Genomic DNA, 19,525 nt, shown 5'->3' on the forward strand with positions numbered 1-19,525 from the left:
TTATGAAAGAATGATATAAAATTATATAGCCTCACAAGAGGCCTTTTAGCTGTTTTTACCTAATGATTTTCAAGTATATAAACATATCATCTTCGTTTAGTTGTAAGTACGGTCTCACCAATTGTGTTTCGAACTGCTTCTATTGTTTCACTTTTAACTTTATTACCTGATCACTTTTAACTTCATTGCCCGCTGCTATTCAACTTGGGCATTGCGGTAGGAACATGATAGAAATTCGGCCGGTATCAGTAGGATACCAGCACTCGTTGTAGCAACCCAGAAAAAAGCCCGACAAAAATAAACGATGTTAATTATATTTTATTTTCTTTTTAAATAGCTAATTGCAAACATTATGTACCTTATTTTAATTAAGTAGTCATTATCATATATTATCACTTTCAATATATATTCGAACAAACTTTAAAGATTCATGGTGAATTCATTTTTCGTCGTTTATTGACTAGTTGTTTAAAAGAATAAAAATATATCTATTTTGTAATATATTTATACTGCAACGTTTATCTAAAAAAGTAAAATATAATATATTTATAGGTTATATATACGTAGAAGATTTGTATACTTCCTTTATATTACACATCGTTAGAAACTAATATCCTGAAAAGTATAAGCCTCACCTTTACTAAAAATAGTTGTAAGAGTATAAAAAGACTATTTACAATTACGTATTCTATTAAGGGTGCTAGGAGCACATGTAGAAATATTCGAAAACTAATTCACATTATTCAATCAAATGACATCTCATTTTTATTATTATTATTTTCTAAAGCACATTAAAATTTGCTAAATTTGTAGTGATGCTTTTGGAGATGAAACCGATGAAACCAATGTGTTACAACTAATTAGTACACATTTATTTTACTCATCTAAACCAATTCGGGTTCATGAAACTTAATTCCTTAACTGACTGAGTTTGTTAAAAAAAAATTACAACAAATACCCCACTTGAGATTACTCTAACAAATAAATCACCATTTTACTTGAAGAACAGAACATGATGACCGACTTATTTACTACGCGTGATTTTGGAGGCCTAACGTATGTACCCGATGATGAAATTGAAGGATGCCCTTAGCACCCTAATACATATGTAAGAACTTGTATAACACAAACACTATTGCATAAATAATAATTAAAAGCATGTTATGTCTTTTATTTCGTTTACTAATTTTTAAATTTTTAAGATATAAATGTTAACTGTCCATACAGAATTTGATGTTTCACACTGATTCATCCAGAAACAACATTAAGAAGGAAACCCATCACTGTATAAAACGTCAATGAGTTAGGTTTTGAATCTAAAACCTTAGAGATCTCAAGCTTTAACTACCACTCATATGTCATTGAACCAGAAGATCAATTATTGTATTCAGTGACAACTAATTTTTATATGGTCGATATTGTCTCGATGATCCCCGACCCAGGTGGTTGATGTGAGACAACCAAACACTTCATTTAAAAAAAGAGAAGAAACGAGGTACGTGTGAACCAAAAAGTAAGGGCTCCAAGTTTGGCGGCGGGTTATTTCTTGAAAATAGAATGAGAATGATCGGGTGGGTTAGTTATGCATTAGCGACTATAAAATATATTTTTTTTAAAGGAAAAACAAACTATGGTCCAAAGACGTGGGAAAATGACAAGGACAAAGAAAAGTCACGTGATTAAAAAAGTGAATTATTAAGTGATATGAGTCATCATCTATGTAGCAGCCACCTTTTATTATTATTGTTGTTATTTCAGAATCGGCTCCTAACTTATATTATTATGCATGTTTTTCTTTAAATCTTGACAGAATTACAAATTTTGTCCTTTAAAATAAGACGAATTACGGTTCGTGTCCTTTTCTAAGTTTCCTTGCAGGCGGTGTACTTTAAACTTTTTTTTCCTACAAGTTTTGTCCTTTACGCTAACTGGGTTAGAAAAAGTCAGTTAAATCCCATCACGTGAGGCGCATGTGAGGGTACTTTTGTCCTTTCATATATCTCTGCAACTAAGCCCTGTATCACTCTTCCCCCTCCCTCTCAATCGAATCAATTCCCGGCGATTAAAAACCCGACAGCCTAAACCCTCGTATCCGACGCGACTCAATTAGGGCTTCAATCAATTGCACATCATTCTCAGAACTTAAACACGTAAGATGGATGATCCTCCTCCTCCTCGATTCTACATTCGTGAAGCTGATGAACAATCAAATGCTGATGCGTTTTATGGTAAGTTAAAACTTTAGGGTTTATAATTGGGTTTATTTAACTAACAGCTGTTTAATCTTGTTTGTATAGTAAATAATCCACATTTGTTCACGATCAAGATGCACCATGGTGGCAGTTTCACTAAATTTCCTGGACGGGTTTATAACAGAGCCGTTGTCCATTTTGTTGACATGCTAGATATTGACAAGTTTTCAGTTCACGAGCTTGATCGAATCTTGCTTGAATTATCCTATCCTACAGATAAGGTTAGATTCTACCATTATGTAGTACCGGGTTCAGAATTGGATTGGGGGCTTAGAGCTTTGGGAAGTGATGATGATGTTAGGGGATTTGCTAAGTATATTGGAGCTTTTAATCAGTTAATGAATGTGTATGTTGAGCATGAGTTCACCTCTGTACACACATACTTCTGCTCAACCTCAAAGTTTACCATTGAAGAGATAACAAATGAGGAGTTTCTTGCAAGCGAGGTCGTACTAGATAAAGCAAACTCAGTTAAGAAAATGTTGTTGTTGGAATGGCAAGATAGCACAAATGAGGTTGTTGTTCAAAAGGTAGTTGTGGAACAAGACAAACAGGATGCAAATGTGAATGTTCAAGAAGAGAATAATGTTGGTGTTGTTGAACAACAAGACCAGATTGATATATGTCATGAGGATCCAGAATTTGACCCTATGTTTGGAGAGGATGCTTTTGGTGTGCAACCTACAAATGAGGTGGAGATTGATTACAATGGTGATGTAGATGTAGGTGGGGATGGAGGTGGATATGGTGTGCAGCCTACAAATGAGGTGGATATGGATTACAATGGAGGTGGGGATGGAGGTGGGGATGGAGGTGGGGATGAAGATAGTGAAGATTCTTCAATTTCAGATGAAGAAAGTGGAGATGAGTCTTCAAGTTCAGATGAAAGTGGAACTGATGATAGTAGGGATTCTAACTATGAAATGAGAGATGAGAGTTCTGATGATGATGAACATCTAGAGGGTTGTCCAGTTAAGAAACCAAAGAATGTGAAGAAATCTAAGAACAAAAAGAAATCTAAAAATGTTAAGAAAACTAGGGATGGTGATGAAGATTTAGAAAGTGATTCAGATAGTGACTTCAACTATGAAGATGGTGAAATACATGATGTAGATGTAGATATGAGGGATTTCAGACTGCATACTGATTTTGAAGTTGAACAGCAGGATGCAAATTGTAGTTTAGAGGTTTTGGACATAGAAATGGATGATGTGATGTTGGATAATGATAGGATGTATAATGAGAAACAAAGAAATGAGGGGGACATGGATTATCTTTTCCATGTGGGACAAGTTTTTGGTACAAAAGCAGAGGTGAAGGATATGATCAAGGCACATGCAGTTGAAACAAGAAGACAAATTAGGATAAGAAAAGATGATTTGGTAAGGGTCAGGGCTGTGTGTGAAGGAGATATGAAAGATGGGTCCCACATGCAGGGGGGTGGATCTAGCAGTGCTAATAAAGATGAGGGACCAGTCCAGAAAAGTATTGGGGGTAGGGGAAAAAGGAAAGACCCACTTGCTATTAGATGCCCTTGGGTACTGTTGTTGTCATACCAAAAGAGAACAGCTTCATGGAAAATTACAAGGTTGATAAATGAACATAAATGCCTTCAATCTAGGGAAATTTATGCTTGCACAGCCGGGTTCCTCTCAAACCATTTGGTTACTGATCTTCAAGATGACCCAAAGCTGAAAGTTAAATCCATCAAAGAAAGGTTTCAAAGGAGGTTTGAAGTTGGTGTGTCTGAGATGAAAGCTTATAGGGCAAAGATGTTGGCCAGGGAACATATAATTGGAAATTTCAGAGGCCAATATGGGTTATTGAGGGATTATATTGAAGAGTTGAAGAGGACTAATCCAGATACAACAGTGAAGCTTGAATTAGAAGAATGCTCAGATCCAACATCTGAGACAAGACAATTCAAGAGGATATACATCTGTTTGGGGTCTTTGAAAAAGGGGTTCAAAGCAATAGGTAGGGATCTGTTGGGACTGGATGGGGCTTTCCTTAAAAGTGCTTGGCCTGGTCAACTTTTAACAGCAGTTGCTCTAGATCCAAACAATGGATACTACCCTGTTGCATATGCTGTAGTTGAAGCTGAAACATTGAACTCTTGGGAATGGTTCTTGGAATGCCTTGGTGATGACTTGGATATAAACAACAGATCCAAGTTTACCTTTATGAGTAACAGGCAAAAGGGTCTTATACAGGCTGTAGATAAGTTGTTTCCTTCTGCAGAGCATAGGTTTTGTGTGAGGCACATTGAAGATAACCTAAGATCACTCTTCAAAGGAAAGCTTTTAAGGGATGCTCTTTGGAAGCTGGCTAGATGTACATCACCTACACAATATGAGAGAGAGATGAACAACCTAAAAAACTTGAACAAAAGGTGTCATCTTTGGGTATCTAAGATCCCACCAGAAACATGGTCAAGGTCACACTTCTCTGGTAAGTTTTTAATTTTGTATCCTTTATTCTCTCATAACTTTCAAGTTTTGTCCTTTATCTGTTGTGTTTTGTTATAATAGGTAGAGCAATGTCTGACGTGTTGACCAACAACATGTGTGAATGTTTCAATTCAAAGCTGGTAGATGAAAGGGACAAGCCTATTATCACATTGCTGGAATACATCAGAGAATATGTGATGAGGAAGATTGTTACTGTGTTGAAGGTAATTGATAGGTCATCAGGGTTACTAACACCATATGCTACACAAATTATGGAGTCAGTGAAGAAGGAAGCAAGCAGGTGAGTTGTATGTGAATATTTACTTGTCTTGTAAATGATGTGAATGGTTTACATATTTGGATGATAGGTACTCTGTGCATTGGAACGGTGAGGATCATTATCAGGTAACAGGTCCATATGGTGATCAGTGTGTAGTGAACATGAGCACAAGTACATGTGCATGTAGGAGATGGGAGATAACTGGGATACCTTGTAGACATGTGGTGGCATGTATTTGGGTGAAGGGTGCACATGACAGATCTGTTGGCAGGCCAGAAACATTTGTCAAACCAATTTACACAATGGATAGGTGGAAGGCAGTGTATAGCTACAAGGTGTATCCCATCAATGGTATGAGTATGTGGCCCACATCACAAGTCCCAATCCAGATCACAGCTCCTAAATTAAAAAAGCAAACTGGAAGGCCAAAGAAATCAAGGAAAAAGTCAGCAGTGGAAAGGGAAGATGGTGGTTCAAGGAAAAAGTCAAAGGTTGATGCAAAGGGCAAGGGAAAGGCTGTGGAGGGTGAAGGCCAGAAAGTGAAGGCAGTGAGAAAGACAAAGCCAAAAGGATCAAACACTTGTGGGACATGTGGTCAAAAGGGTCACAACAAGAGATCATGCATGAAAAATTTTGCAGATTAATGTGCCTACTGTTTGACTGTTTTTGTAGTTTTTATGACTTTATGGTATGGATATTTTTATGACTGTTTTTGCAGATTAAGTTGTTAGACTTTTTTTGAAGTTTTTCATGGTATGGATGTATTAAGTTGTTGTCTGGACTTATTTTAAGTTTTTCAAACACTTGTATGGATGTATTAAGTTGTTATGGATGTATTAAGTTTTTCATGTTTTTGAAGTTTTTCATGGTATGGTAATGGTTGTGCATAACTGCAGATGGATGGATCAGATGTTACTTATTTTAAGGGTTTGGACATATTTGCCCTTGGATCAGATTTTACTTAATTTAATGGTTTGGCAGATGGATGTTTGTGCAGATGACTCATTCATCTTTTTGTGCACATGGATCTGCATATGGATGGATCAGATGTTACTTATTTTAAGGGTTTGGACATATTTACCCTTGGATCAGATTTTACTTAATTTAATGGTTTGGCAGATGGATGTTTGTGCAGATGACTCATTCATCTTTTTGTGCATATGGATCTGCAGATGGATGGATCAGATGTTACTTATGGATGTTGTAGATGGATGTTACTTAATTTAATGGTTTGGCAGTTTTTACTTATTTGCCCTTGGATCAGATCAGATCATATTATGCAGTATTCATCTCTTGGTTTATGGATGTTGTAGATGGATGTGTAGATAGTGCACAATGTGCAGATTGTGCATGATGTGCAAATTCTGCATAATGTGTAGATTGTGCATAATGTGTAGATAGTGCACAATGTGCAGATTGTGCATCATGTGTAGATAGTGCACAATGTGCAGATTGTGTATACAATCCATCCAAAAGTCCAAAATAAACTAACCAAAGATCCAAATTAAATCCAAAATAAACTGATGATACATTGCTTAAAAGAGATCCAAAATTACATCCAAAATAAAGTCAAAATACATAATACTTAAACTGCATAAAGTCCTAAATTAACTAATAAAGTCAAAATACAAATAGTCAACAACTTCAAATTCAGTCAACTAGTTACATTTTCATTGCAATTACAATTGCAATGAAAATGATCCAACTAATGACCAATCTGTTCTTCATCTTCCTTGCTTGTTCTTTATAACTCTCTAAACTTTGTTCAACCATGTTTTTCGATTTCAATAAGCCCGGGATAATCTCCAATGCCCGTTCACACATTGGTGGGTCACGCCATCCAAGAAAGGGGCAATCCGATGTCTGGAAAAGAGGAGAAACATGAAGTATAAACAATTGACTGGAACTTAAATCGAATTACACACTTACCATGTCCGGACAAGAGAAAAACCGACGACCTGGATTTCTATCAGTCCATGAAGTTCGAACAACTGCTACCTTGCCACAAACACAGTAAGCCATCATCAATTGAGCCCTGGTATTTGAATTTCGCATCGAGCCCTAATTGATTGAAGCCCTAATTGAGTCGCGTCGGACACGAGGGTTTAGGGTTTAACTGTCGGGTTTTTAATCGCCGGGGAATTGAATCGATTGAAGGTGGGGTTGGGTTAAAAAGAGGGGGAAGAGTGATACAGGGCTTAGTTGCAGAGATATATGAAAGGACAAAAGTACCCTCACATGCGCCTCACGTGATGGGATTTAACTGACTTTTTCTAACCCAGTTAGCGTAAAGGACAAAACTTGTAGGAAAAAAAAGTTTAAAGTACACCGCCTGCAAGGAAACTTAGAAAAGGACACGAACCGTAATTCGTCTTATTTTAAAGGACAAAATTTGTAATTCTGTCTTAAATCTTATTATTTTACCAACCCAATCCTCCAATAGCTTTTCGGTAGCCCAAGGGTTTTAAATTATTTTAAGTTATAAGTTTGTATTATTGTTTTGGTTTCATAACTTATTTCATATTAATTAGTGGTGCTTTGTAAGGGAGAACCTTGGTGTTTTATATGATCAATGTTTGATTCATTCTCGTATTATTTAGTTTGGGTGGCACCGGGTGAGTGATGATGATAGATTAAGCGAGTATGTGATATTCACTAGTTGGATCTTTGAGCTGAACGAGTTTTATCTCACACTACTTTCGTGCATCCAGACGAATGTTCACGGTCTTTGGCCTAAGCTGAGGGTTTTCACCTGATTGAAAGACGAGTGTATTGCGATTTGATAAATTTAATCAGTAGCCCATCTGTTGGATTCATTGCCCGTTCCAAAAAAAAAAAGAAAAAAAAATTCAGCTTTTTTTTTATTAACGGCAACTTTACCATGCCCATGTAAATAGTCGCAACTTAAATATCCCTATACAAACCGCATAAGAAACCAAAATACATGAGTTAGGAGAGTTGAAAACAAAATCTCACAATCTTCCGGTGGCTATTTCAACGGTTCATTTTTAGGTTCTATTGAATGTGAAACTATGTTAATTCCTCAAACAAACTTTGTCATTAATTCCCGTTCAAAATATTGTCTTAAGTTTTGGATCGCCTATACCACCATAGAATGAGGTCGAAGTAATTTGTGAACACAAAAAATGTTCACCCATTGATCACCATTGCAACTATCATCATAGATGCCTAATGCCGTAACCATCGATTTGTCAACCACAACGTTGGCATTGGTGAGGGTGATCAATGTTAGCGACAACGTTGGATGTGATGCTGGGACTAATAGGTGGCGGGCTGGCGGCGATAACAAAGGTGCCTATAGAGCCTCGTGGTAACATAGGAAAAACATACCGTAAAACAAACACCATCGGTATTTGAAGGATAAAATACATTCAATTAGTAATCAAGTTCCAATAATAATTTATTAAATCCACACAAACCCTTTTTTCAAGACTTCAAAAATCATTCGAGTTTCAGTATTGCTTCATCGTTATGCAAGTTTTTATAACAATTTAAAAATTAAATGGCGTGAGTGAAACAATTAAAAAGCCTATACTATTATTTGGTGACTTATTTTTTTTGTAGCTGCCTTTTTCAGAAAAAATAACTGAAAAGGACAATCAATAAATAATAATCATATTTCATAATTGTTCAGTTTTGTTAACTTAATTTTAACATTTTATATAAAAAATGTATGTAACAGGGCCAGAACACCGCCCCCGAGACAATTTGGAGGCACAATATGTCTTGAGCTTTTTGTGAAAAACTCCGATGTAGGTTTGAGTTTGGTCAACCAAACTTCGAGCCAAGGACCACCACCACCACCACCAAAGAGTGGTATTGTTTCATATATATTTCAAAGTAGAGGTGTGGGGACCACTAAGAAAACATATCCTGCACCAAATCTTTCTAGGCTATATAAGGATAATCCTGAGCCAAGTGAAAGTCTTGTTATCATATTCACTTATATAACCCTTCATTATCATTCATATTTTTTCTTCAACTATCAAGCATCAACATTCAAACACCAATTGGACCTTTTTTCTTTTCCTAATTTTCTCAACCATGAAATTTATTAAATTTCTTATAAATATAAATATTTTTCTTCACAACCAGCAAACATAGAATTGTCACCGCTAGCTAGCCCAACCCAATCATACGGAACCCTTAAACGCTTTCAAGTAATCTCTAGTTCTGGGGAAAACTTACCGTACGCCCTCAGGATAGAATTAGAGATCACATAGATTTTAGTTTTCCTTCATTGAGTCACTCATACAGCTATGCCTCCAAAAATGTTATCTGTGAGGATTGAACCTGTCCATTAAAAAACCAAGACTTCCTGCCATTACACCACGTTAACTCTACTCTTAGACTCCAAGAACCTTTGGAATAACTATATAAATTATTTTTATTGTCATTTGTATCTCCGTTTAAATAAAAACACATTTAAATTAGTTATAAATAAACCGGTCAACACACGTACCCCATTCATGGAAATTTGACCTAAAAATGGCTCAAATCAATTTAAACTATGCAAATCTCGCATATTATGTTTTAGATTTGTACTTTTTTTTTTGAAAGACAAATATTTTTTACTTCATAAGATTCGAACTCAGGACCTTTGGTACCCAAATCAAGAATATGCTACTTTCGTTATCATATTTTTGCACATGGATGACACAACTTACATATTAGTTGTTCTTATGAACTTATCAACTAGCTACATTCTAATTTTTGTATACCCCATGGGTTAGTTGTATTTTTGTGTCACTTGGAGCATAAAATCTTTGTGGTTTAAGAGTCCTTATCCACGAGTGTTGTGTGTTTTGGTCTACCTTTTTTTAATGTGTACATAATTTGTTTTTGTGGCAGCTATTCTTTTCACCATAGGGAAATGTCCGGACGCTGAACTGGGGTGTGCTTTTTATGTTCTAATTATTCTTTCATTTTGTATATTTTCGGTGCTATATGTGATATTGATTCCTTGATTTTGCCATGAGATGATAATGTAGTATACGTAATGTATAATGTATAGCATACTACTACGTACACGGTACACATATCATATGTGTTAAAACTCACTTGAATAATATGAATCGCAATGCGCTTACAATATGTTAGCCCATAATAACCATGATATACGAAAACATGAAGTCGTTTGTGCAATAGATTTATGATCATACTGGTACATAGATGTTCAATGATGATATAACGTGATAATAAATATGTTAAGATAGGAGTTAAATACCGTCTAGTATGTACTAAACGTTTTCAAATGGAGATCAGATAACCTTTTTTAATAAGTTGAGCCTATGAATTTAATGGAGATCACATAACCTTTTTTAATAAGTTGAGCCTATGAATTTATTGACACAAATGAATCCTTGAAGCTTCCATGTTCTGTAAATCTGTAACTGTTTATTAGTGACAATAAGAAATTAATAAAAAAAACTCTGGCTTCGCCCAGGTTCGAACCGGAGACCTTCAGTGTGTTAGACTGACGTGATAACCAACTACACCACGAAACCATTTGTTAATCTCGGTTTCCATTTTCTAATAATAAATGTAAAACTCATGACTTATTATTCAAAATCATATTTATTTAATTTCTTAATTATATTAGTTTTACTGTACTATATAGGCATAGATGCATAGACTAGTAAGAGATTATATGCTACTTCAAAATACAAGACATATTATTTAACTATGGTAACTTCTTATCTGAAAACATGGCCTATGAAAATCGTTAAAATGTTTTAACCAATAGCGAAAAAAAATGTGGGTCTTAACTAAAACGTTTTTTGTTGGGTTTAAATAATTAAAATTTTAAATTGGCATACTTGGTTATGCAAATTTTTGTTTAAATATAGACTTAAACTAGTTGAGTAATTGACTTTAAACATAAAAAAATACTTATTTTTTAATGAAAATACACATAAATTAAAAAAAAGTTCGGGCAATGATTGGGCCGGGGGCCGTCGACCACCCCGCCCACCCATAAAAGGCAGCCATGTCTGAAAACTATCATAACGAAAAAAATATTTTACTAACCAATGACATTAAAAGGTAATGGAAGCTACATTTGTACTGACCAACATTAGAGGACTCAAGTGCTTACCACCATATCAACACTTTTTTGGTTCAATTAACTCGATCGTAAGAATAATCAAAGTTTGAATCTTATACATGTGCATTAATTTCACTTACGTTTCAAGTGGTTAAAACGCCATATTAATCATTATGTCATGTAAAAACAAACTAGATACGTAGTTAGCGGTGTTCAGGAATTCCGATATCCGAAAAAAACCGAATCCGAATTCTTTTTTGAACAACTATTTCGGATTCAGATCGTATTTGGATACGAATTTCAAAAAAATTCGAATAGTTCATAACATGTTTTAAACTTGGTGTATATAGCCTACTAGCCCAGTCCATGAGCCCATTTTACCATTCCTTCTAACCCTAAGTAACTTCCATATACTGTAATCATACTTCATTATACCAGCTTTGTATGTTTATTTAACTAGACCTTTGTATGTGTACGTTTTATTTTAATTTTCTGATTTTGTATGTTTATTTATTTAGACCTTTGTTTGCATGTTTGTTATACGGTTTATCTCGAATTATCCGAATTCAATTCGAATATGACAGAAACACCCCTAATTCGAATCAGATCGGATTTAAGACACATAAGGGGTAAGCACACCATAAAGACTATTGGTACCTATCATAGACTTGACTCATTTTAAAGGCTTGAATTCCTTTCCCCGAGTTAGAGGGGTTTTCTGAAGGTCATCCTCAAGGGCCACTTGGTTCTCAAAGAGACTGTTACCCCCAACCAGAGAAGTAGACAAACAGGGGGGGGGGGCTACGGGAGACGGATACAGGTGGTTAGGAGGTTCCTAAAAGTTTCAAATTCGAACCGAATAAGCTAAATAATCCGTTATTCGATCCAATAAACACCCATAATTAGCATATAAAGTAGTTTTCATACTTACATAATACTAACAAGATAATATATATATATATTTTTTCAACTGAGCTACATAATAATAATAAATCTAAAAATAAAAGGTCTGTACAAGCTTTACAAGCAAACTCTTTACTCTATGCAAGCCTAACCTCATTACCAAACATCAGAAAATTTGGATGCAGCACTGAGGTGAATAAAAAAGGCTTTGCACAAAACATTGTATAAATCCATACAAATTAACAAACAACAAATGTAAAAAAAAAAAAAAAAGACCTGCCGGGTTAATCGTCTATCCGTTGAATCTCGCCCATCATTATCCGGTTACTGGTAACTTTAAACCCTAAAAGAGCGGGATCGATTTGCCTCCCTTTTTTACCTTTTTTCTTTCCGGTTTTACCCCCTTGTCCGTCTGCGCTTTCTAAAGCTCCTGCTGATGCATGATTATCTGACTTTCTAGCATTATTGCTTTTAAACATGTCACTAAAAGACGCTGTTTCTGCCACGTCAGCTTCGCTCCACGATGACGTTCTTCTAAAACGAATGTCTGCCGTGTTCTCGGTGACTTGATTTGCTATGTTACCTCCTGCTTCCCGTCTCCCGCCTAATAATAAAAACAAATAATCGTTGAATGTTTCTAACGCAATGCGATTATACGAGCATATAAAGCAATAAATGTATACCTTCGAGAGAAATAATAGTAGGAACACTCCTACCTCTGACATCTGATTTTGACAACAGCTCAGATAACGCTTCGTGTGACGAGGCAGCACGTGGGACCGGTGGACGTTTCAGTAAAATATTTTCGGGCCTTTGGGACGTGGCTGTCATTCTGCACACAAAGCATCTCATTTTAAAGTCTCTTCAAATTTAAATAAAATACTATATTAAATATTAACTGATTATAATTGTTAATCAAATTGCAATCATACTACCCCTAGTTTAATAATAAGTAAAACTTTCTTAGCCACGCAAATTAATGTTAAAAATTATTTAAATTTGTATGATATACTAAAATTTCTCTATCATAAATGCAAAACTAATAAGACAGATTATAATATTCAATATTGACTTAAAAGTAGTTTTCCTTACCGATCTTCCGCATCTAATGAAAAAGAATCAGGTGCTCCAACTCCAATATTGTCCATGTACCCTGCATTCACAATCATAACCATATTATAAACAATAATAAATTAATATCCACTGTGTGTGTGTAGAGAGAGAGACAGAGAGAGAGAGATTACCACCAATTCCAAGTGAGTTATTTCTGTGATGTAGAGCAGTAAAACCACCCTGCTGAGTCAGCATACTTTCGTGAATTTCAGCACCTAACGCATTCATTGGGTGCAGGCTCTCTTCATTGCCTTTGAAGCCTTCTAACGTGTCATCGATGCGTCCACCAGGGTTCAAGCCATAAGATCCAACACCAAATGGGCGATTCGGTCCAGAATTTATATCCAACGGTTCAGTAGGTTGGATAGCTGGCTTTTGGTGAAGTAACTCCATAAGCAGTCTTTTTGAATTATCATCATTGGTTCCACCAGACATCCATTGACTTTGACTTTCTGAACTTCTCCTTGCTTCCACATCTCTATTCTGTTGAATCCTTGATTCCATCCACTCATTTGACATTAAGTTATTAGAAACTAAAGGATTCATTCCCGATCCGCCACCTGGCATTGACATTGACCGTTCATACGTAACAGCTGTTGGTCGTAAATTCCACGTTGAATCTGGTCCTGCATCAAATGGTTCCGTTCAATGTGACTCAAATCTGGAGAACCAATCCTGAGTCCAGGTGAGTTGACTCGATGAAACCGATCATAACCGAGTTGTCTTTCTTCCTCCATTTCAACTCTCTGCCTCAATTCCAACAGTCTTAACTGCTCAAGTTGAAGCATCTGGTTTTCTAAAGATGATGCTGATTCATGCTTCGCACGCATCATCTCCAAAAGATCGTTTCCGTGCCCTTGATGGTTATATTTTGCTTGCATCATCTGCTCACCAATCCTGAGTCCAGGTGAGTTGACTCGATGAAACCGATCATAACCGAGTTGTCTTTCTTCCTCCATTTCAACTCTCTGCCTCAATTCCAACAGTCTTAACTGCTCAAGTTGAAGCATCTGGTTTTCTAAAGATGATGCTGATTCATGCTTCGCACGCATCATCTCCAAAAGATCGTTTCCGTGCCCTTGATGGTTATATTTTGCTTGCATCATCTGCTCACGTTGTTGCATTTCACTTAAAATCTGTTGCTTCAAAAGCATTTGATCGAGTGCGTTATGAGAGTTATGAGACCGTGCAGAATCCGTGTGAGATCTTTGATTGTGTAACAGTTGTTCAAGCAGCATTTGCTGTCTGGATTGTTGCTCCTTAAGTAACATTTGTTGTTGAAGCTGAATCTGCCTCTGTTGATGTTGTTGTAGTTGTTGTTGCTGTTGTTGTTGTAACTGAAGTGCCATAATGTGGTCAAAATCTTGACCAGTCAAACCGGTCAACCGTTGTTCATTCACGTGAGAAGAAGATAACAGATTGTGCTGTTGAAGTAGCTGTTGTTGAATATGTTGAGACCTAAGTTTTTCCGCTATATCAAAGTGATTAGCTTCTTGATTCATGTTGAATGCGGACAAGGCATCTTGATATGTATCCCTTCTGTAATCAGAAGGTACTCCACCAATAGTGTTCATAACTTGCTGCTGACGTGGCGAGTCTTTCCTTAAACTTGACCCTTCAAGCTCAGACCACAACAACCCAAACGGATGCATCTTATTATCATTTTGGTTCAAGGCACCAAGTTCAGAAGGGCCCGAGTGATTGTTCACATATTTTTCAGGCCTTCCAGGAAAAACAATTTCTGAAAAAAGAATAATGAAAAGGATAGAATGAATGAATGACAACATAAAAAAAATGATTAAAAAGGGCATTTCAATTTAACCTTCATCATTGAAGCCTTGATTTTCAGAGCATGGCCCATTATTACCAGATATCTGCCAGCGTTGATCATCCATCAAGACATCCACTTCAGAAACAGGAGGCAGTGCTGCCACGTCAGCATCAGTGGTATAATTACTAGATTTAAGATGTGGTATAACATCTCCTAATTCTTCAAAAGGAGTTCCATCTGGAGCATCCGCCACATGAACGGGTAAATCAGCTCCAAAAAACCCTTGTTCGAACCACGAGATGATGTCGACCCCGAGAAACGGGCCTTGAATCTCGCCTTGCGGGTCACGATAATATAAACTTAGCTCCTCGGGTGGAATACTACTTGCCAAATGTTTATTAATACTACTAGTCATGGGCTGCTGCATATTTCCAGCCCAATATTGCTCAGATGATGGCGGCATGACATCATCAAACAACTGATGCTTCGCATAGACTGAATCAGTAAGCTTAAGATTAGAACTGTCATCAAGATCGTTGACTATGATTCCACCAGACGTGTTTTCTCTTCATAGGATTCTATTTCTGGAATTCTTTGCTCCCCTGAAACAAAGTACAACGTTGTGTATGATTTATTTGCTAGATAATGTTATGTCAATGAAGAACTTTTTAACTACATATACAAATGTGTAACTCACCTTCTAAGTTACTTTTAGGACCTTTAAAAAGTAAGGTACTCTCAGCATCAGTTTGATTACCATCTTTTCCAGCATCTATATATAACAAACTCAGATTTTTAAATCATACATATTAACCTTTATTTACCAAGGTTTTTCATTAAGATTTAAGATTGACCATTAATTACCTGTAATACTCTCGGTTGACCTGACCTTTGGAAATGAATTGTTAGACACCTCACTACTAGTGACTTTTCCCTTCCATATATCACCAAGAACAGACTGTGCCAAACACATTAACTTGCTAAATACAGATAACAACAACAGCAGTAATAAAAAAGGAGAAATTCAAATATACCCTACAAACTTATAAATATATCATATATATCCAACCCAAGCTTAAAATTAAAACCAAATTAAAAAATGACCATTTTTACCCTTATTTTTGTAAAACTTTTAAAATTTCATATTTACCCATATTAACTTTTAAATCATTTTTAACATATCTTTCTAACATTGTTTCAAATCAATTTATATTGGAGCTCGTTTTTATCAAGAGCTAAGATTAATACGAAATCTTTATATACACAATAGAACATGTCTTATAAAGATTCAAATATAATAAGAAAAGGCTAAAAATATATATGTTGAAAAGGGGTAAAACTGTTATATATTAAAAAAATCATTAAAGGGTATATATGATATTTTGAATTTGATTAGGGTATATATATATAACATTTTAAAAGTTTAGAGATATATATGAAATTCTCCCTTAATATAAGTCAACTGTGAGGATACACTAGCTTACCTCTTCATCTTTATCAGGAGCAACGAAAGCAAGTGGTTCAACAGCAGCTACTTGTGTTATAGGAGAAACTTGCATGATATCATCAGGCATGTTAGCAAAACTCGGGTCAAGTTTTTGTGTACGGTATATATCAAGAAGTTTTCCCCTCGGGTAAAAAAACAAGCCAGTTGTAAGACCGGGCTTGCCAGGCACACTATCATTAGTACCAATGGACCTTGCAGATGCAGGCCTTGCGATGGGCCTGCCACGTCCAAAGGTGAAGCCCGTGGTTGGCCCGTCAGCCCGTCCTTTCTCTGACCCGAATCCAGGTGCAGCCCGAAAAGATCCCGGCCCAGATGAGTTAGCCTCCATCCTGTGGCGGGGCCTCCACTTATCGCGGGCTTCTGGATCACGTTCAGACGTTAATCTTGTCGTAGTTGAATGCGTCTGAGTTGTTTGAGTTTCACTATGATTCTCCTCCTTGTCTTTTTCATCTGGGCCCCACCTAGATGACCATTTGCTATCACGCCGAGGTTCAAGACCAGAGTTAGTTTTACCAGCATCATGCCATCTGTCAGGAGGTGAGCCTCTAGTATCAGTGGCGTCTCTACCAACGTCAGCACGGCGGTTGTCGGTTTTCCGGCGGTCTCTTCTACCAAGTAAGCCTGTTTCTCTTTCTTCTTCCCGCCAACTGCGTGTACTTGTGTCATTTGCAAGTTTTCTCCAATCTTTTTTGTCATCAGTGGCATCAGCACGTCGTTCTTTCACATTGGAATCAATCCCAAGAGAAAGAGAACTTGGTGCACGTGTTTCCTGTAATCGAATTACAAATATACTGTTCAGAACACACACAGATATATGTAAAGACAAATTTAATTTTATTCAATTGTTACCATCTTAGTTTCATTTGGTTTAGCATAAAGCCACTGAGGAGACAAGGGAATGCTGCTGTCCAGACCAGCTTGATCTATATTAAATAAAAAAAGCACAAAATCATAAGAATTTAAAAAACTAATGAACGAAAGATGGCAGTTGAAAATTGAAAATTCAACTACCAATCTACTACTTCTTTGCTATAAAATAGCTGTAATAGTATAACTTATTCATAGAACCTACCCTTGAAATCATCCAGCAAACCTGTCATCTTATCCTCAGAATTCCCCCCTGAAGTGTCCACTGTCATCAAACCATTACAGGTTAAAAGAATAATCAAATGAGTGATGATTTTGTAATTCTATTAAAACAAATGTAAGGAAATCATATGAAAATACAAAGTCTCATTTGTATTTGATAAATGAAAAAAACATCCCTTTGAGAAGAGAAACTTCCAACTTCTATTATTAAAGATTGTTAACAGTCCTCATGGATGCTTTTAACACAGTAAAATCAATTATCATTTCAATTTACGTGTCCTAAATCCTAATAACTTAGAAATGCTGCACTAAATTCCCTCTATACAAATTAAGAAGTTAAAGAATAAAAATAGCTTCTCAAGTGCTGAAGCATACTACTATCACAGGCATTATTGCAGCTAAACTGCTAAAGATCTAGACCACAAAGAATTATGATGTTTAAGTCCTACAAAACTATTGAATACAGAATATCAACACAAAACCAAAGTTAATTCTAAAAAATAGATCCAGAGTAGCACTGAGGTAAAACTAAATCACATACAGCAAGAATTATTAATTTTCCTGTCAGAAAATATATCAACTAAATCAGGATATATCAGCCCTTAGCAAGAATCTTCCACTGTTAAACACTTAACAAAACATATTTACTAAAACGCATAAGTAAACTGCTCATCAATTCACTCTACGTGTCCTGATTACTTAGAAATGCCGCACTAAGGCACCTCCAGTTATATTAAATAGATTAACCTTAAATAGCAAAAAGTGCAGCTAACACAAGCACTGATGCAGGCATGCAACAAAAGATCTTGTCATGTTCCTATCAGTGTAGCCTAACTTCTCAGCTATATTATAAATTCTCTATTCAATATTGATTGCTTAATGACGACAGAATCATAAAGATAAACTATACAGATTGTCAGATTCACAAAACACAATCTTACTGACTATAAAAATAAATAAGGATAAGCACTTTTTACAGTATACCAGTACTAACTGAACACAATCGGTACCGGTACTCGAAATTCATGTTTCAGTATCAGTATCAATATCATTTGGTTTTGGTTTGTTTAATGGTACCGGTATCGACAGTACCGAACCGAAAAAATCGGTACGGTATCCGGTGCATGGTTTCACTCGTTTTCGGTATGGATTATATCGGTACGGTACCGTACCGAAAACACCGATACCGAAAATGAGTGGAACTATACACCAAATACCGTACCGATTTTTTCGATTCGGTACCGATCGATACCGGTACCATTAAAAATACCGAAACCAAATGATATTGATACTGATACTGAAAACATGAATTTCGAGTACTGGTACCGATTGTGTTCAGTCGAGACCGGTTGTTTTTGGTACGAGTACCTGTACAGATTGTGTTAAGTCGGTAAACAAATACTCATACTAGTATTTATCGATCTCATCCCTAAAATTACTAAACAGAAATGAAACGAATTCATAATTAGGTAAAATCAATGCGAGATTGAGCTAAAGTCGTAAAGTCAAACGGAAGTAAACACATTCAATACAGATAAGTCATAACTAGCGTATTAACAGATCAGTAAACCCTAGCTAATAATAATAATAATACATAAATGAAGAAATGAAATAATAAAACGATTAAGTAATAATAATAATAAACCTTTAGCAGCAGAAGGTAGCTTGGAGGAGATGAGATCGTCGGGAAGATGAAGCTTGCGGTGTTGTTGTGGTTCAGTCATCGGAAGGTTCGAGAAGATTAGATCCGGCTATAGAGATTGAAGAGAGATTGAAGAAAGAGTGAGTGGAGATGAGATTTAATTTTATTATTAATTTAAATAAACGGAAATCAATGAGGAGATTTGGCTTTGTTTATTTATTTTTAGGGCTTGGAAATTGAAATAGTAATAATAATAATAATAATAATAATAATAATAATAGTAATAATAATGACAAGGGTTTGTTGCAGATAGAGAGAGAACACGATTGGGAGATTGTGTGTGTGTTTGGGTGGGGTGGTACGACAGACCTTGTTCAGACCTGGAGAAGGTGCACATCCAAACCTGTCGTTAACCTGTTTCTCTCTAACCGGTTTTTACGTGGAAAAAACC

General features: G+C 36.0%; 1 protein-coding gene, 1 non-coding gene and 1 pseudogene across 3 annotated transcripts; all 3 read right to left on the reverse strand.

Annotated features, from left to right (window-relative positions):
* Nucleotides 1-10,436: 10,436 nt before the first annotated feature.
* TRNAV-AAC (transfer RNA valine (anticodon AAC)) lies at nucleotides 10,437-10,510 on the reverse strand. The gene has a single exon. It is a non-coding gene; the product is annotated as a tRNA-Val (tRNA).
* Nucleotides 10,511-12,025: 1,515 nt separating this feature from the next.
* On the reverse strand, nucleotides 12,026-13,893 carry LOC143547025 (uncharacterized). The gene is made up of 4 exons (XM_077038549.1): nucleotides 13,197-13,893; nucleotides 13,045-13,105; nucleotides 12,636-12,784; nucleotides 12,026-12,556 (listed from the first exon to the last, which is right to left on the reverse strand). Exons 1-4 carry the CDS (start codon nucleotides 13,636-13,638, stop codon nucleotides 12,237-12,239), a joined length of 972 nt encoding a protein of 323 aa, XP_076894664.1. The 5' UTR covers nucleotides 13,639-13,893; the 3' UTR covers nucleotides 12,026-12,236.
* Nucleotides 13,646-19,240, reverse strand: LOC143546994 (protein ESSENTIAL FOR POTEXVIRUS ACCUMULATION 1-like; annotated as a pseudogene). The gene is made up of 9 exons (XR_013137690.1): nucleotides 19,078-19,240; nucleotides 17,416-17,475; nucleotides 17,193-17,266; nucleotides 16,321-17,112; nucleotides 15,701-15,794; nucleotides 15,534-15,608; nucleotides 14,888-15,438; nucleotides 13,771-14,806; nucleotides 13,646-13,691 (listed from the first exon to the last, which is right to left on the reverse strand). The product of XR_013137690.1 is annotated as a protein ESSENTIAL FOR POTEXVIRUS ACCUMULATION 1-like (transcript).
* Nucleotides 19,241-19,525: the final 285 nt, after the last annotated feature.

Source organism: Bidens hawaiensis, unplaced genomic scaffold (genome assembly GCF_021521415.1).
Source record: "Bidens hawaiensis isolate Kalapana, Puna unplaced genomic scaffold, B.hawaiensis_p1.1 tig00014542_1, whole genome shotgun sequence".
Lineage (NCBI taxonomy): Eukaryota > Viridiplantae > Streptophyta > Magnoliopsida > Asterales > Asteraceae > Bidens > Bidens hawaiensis.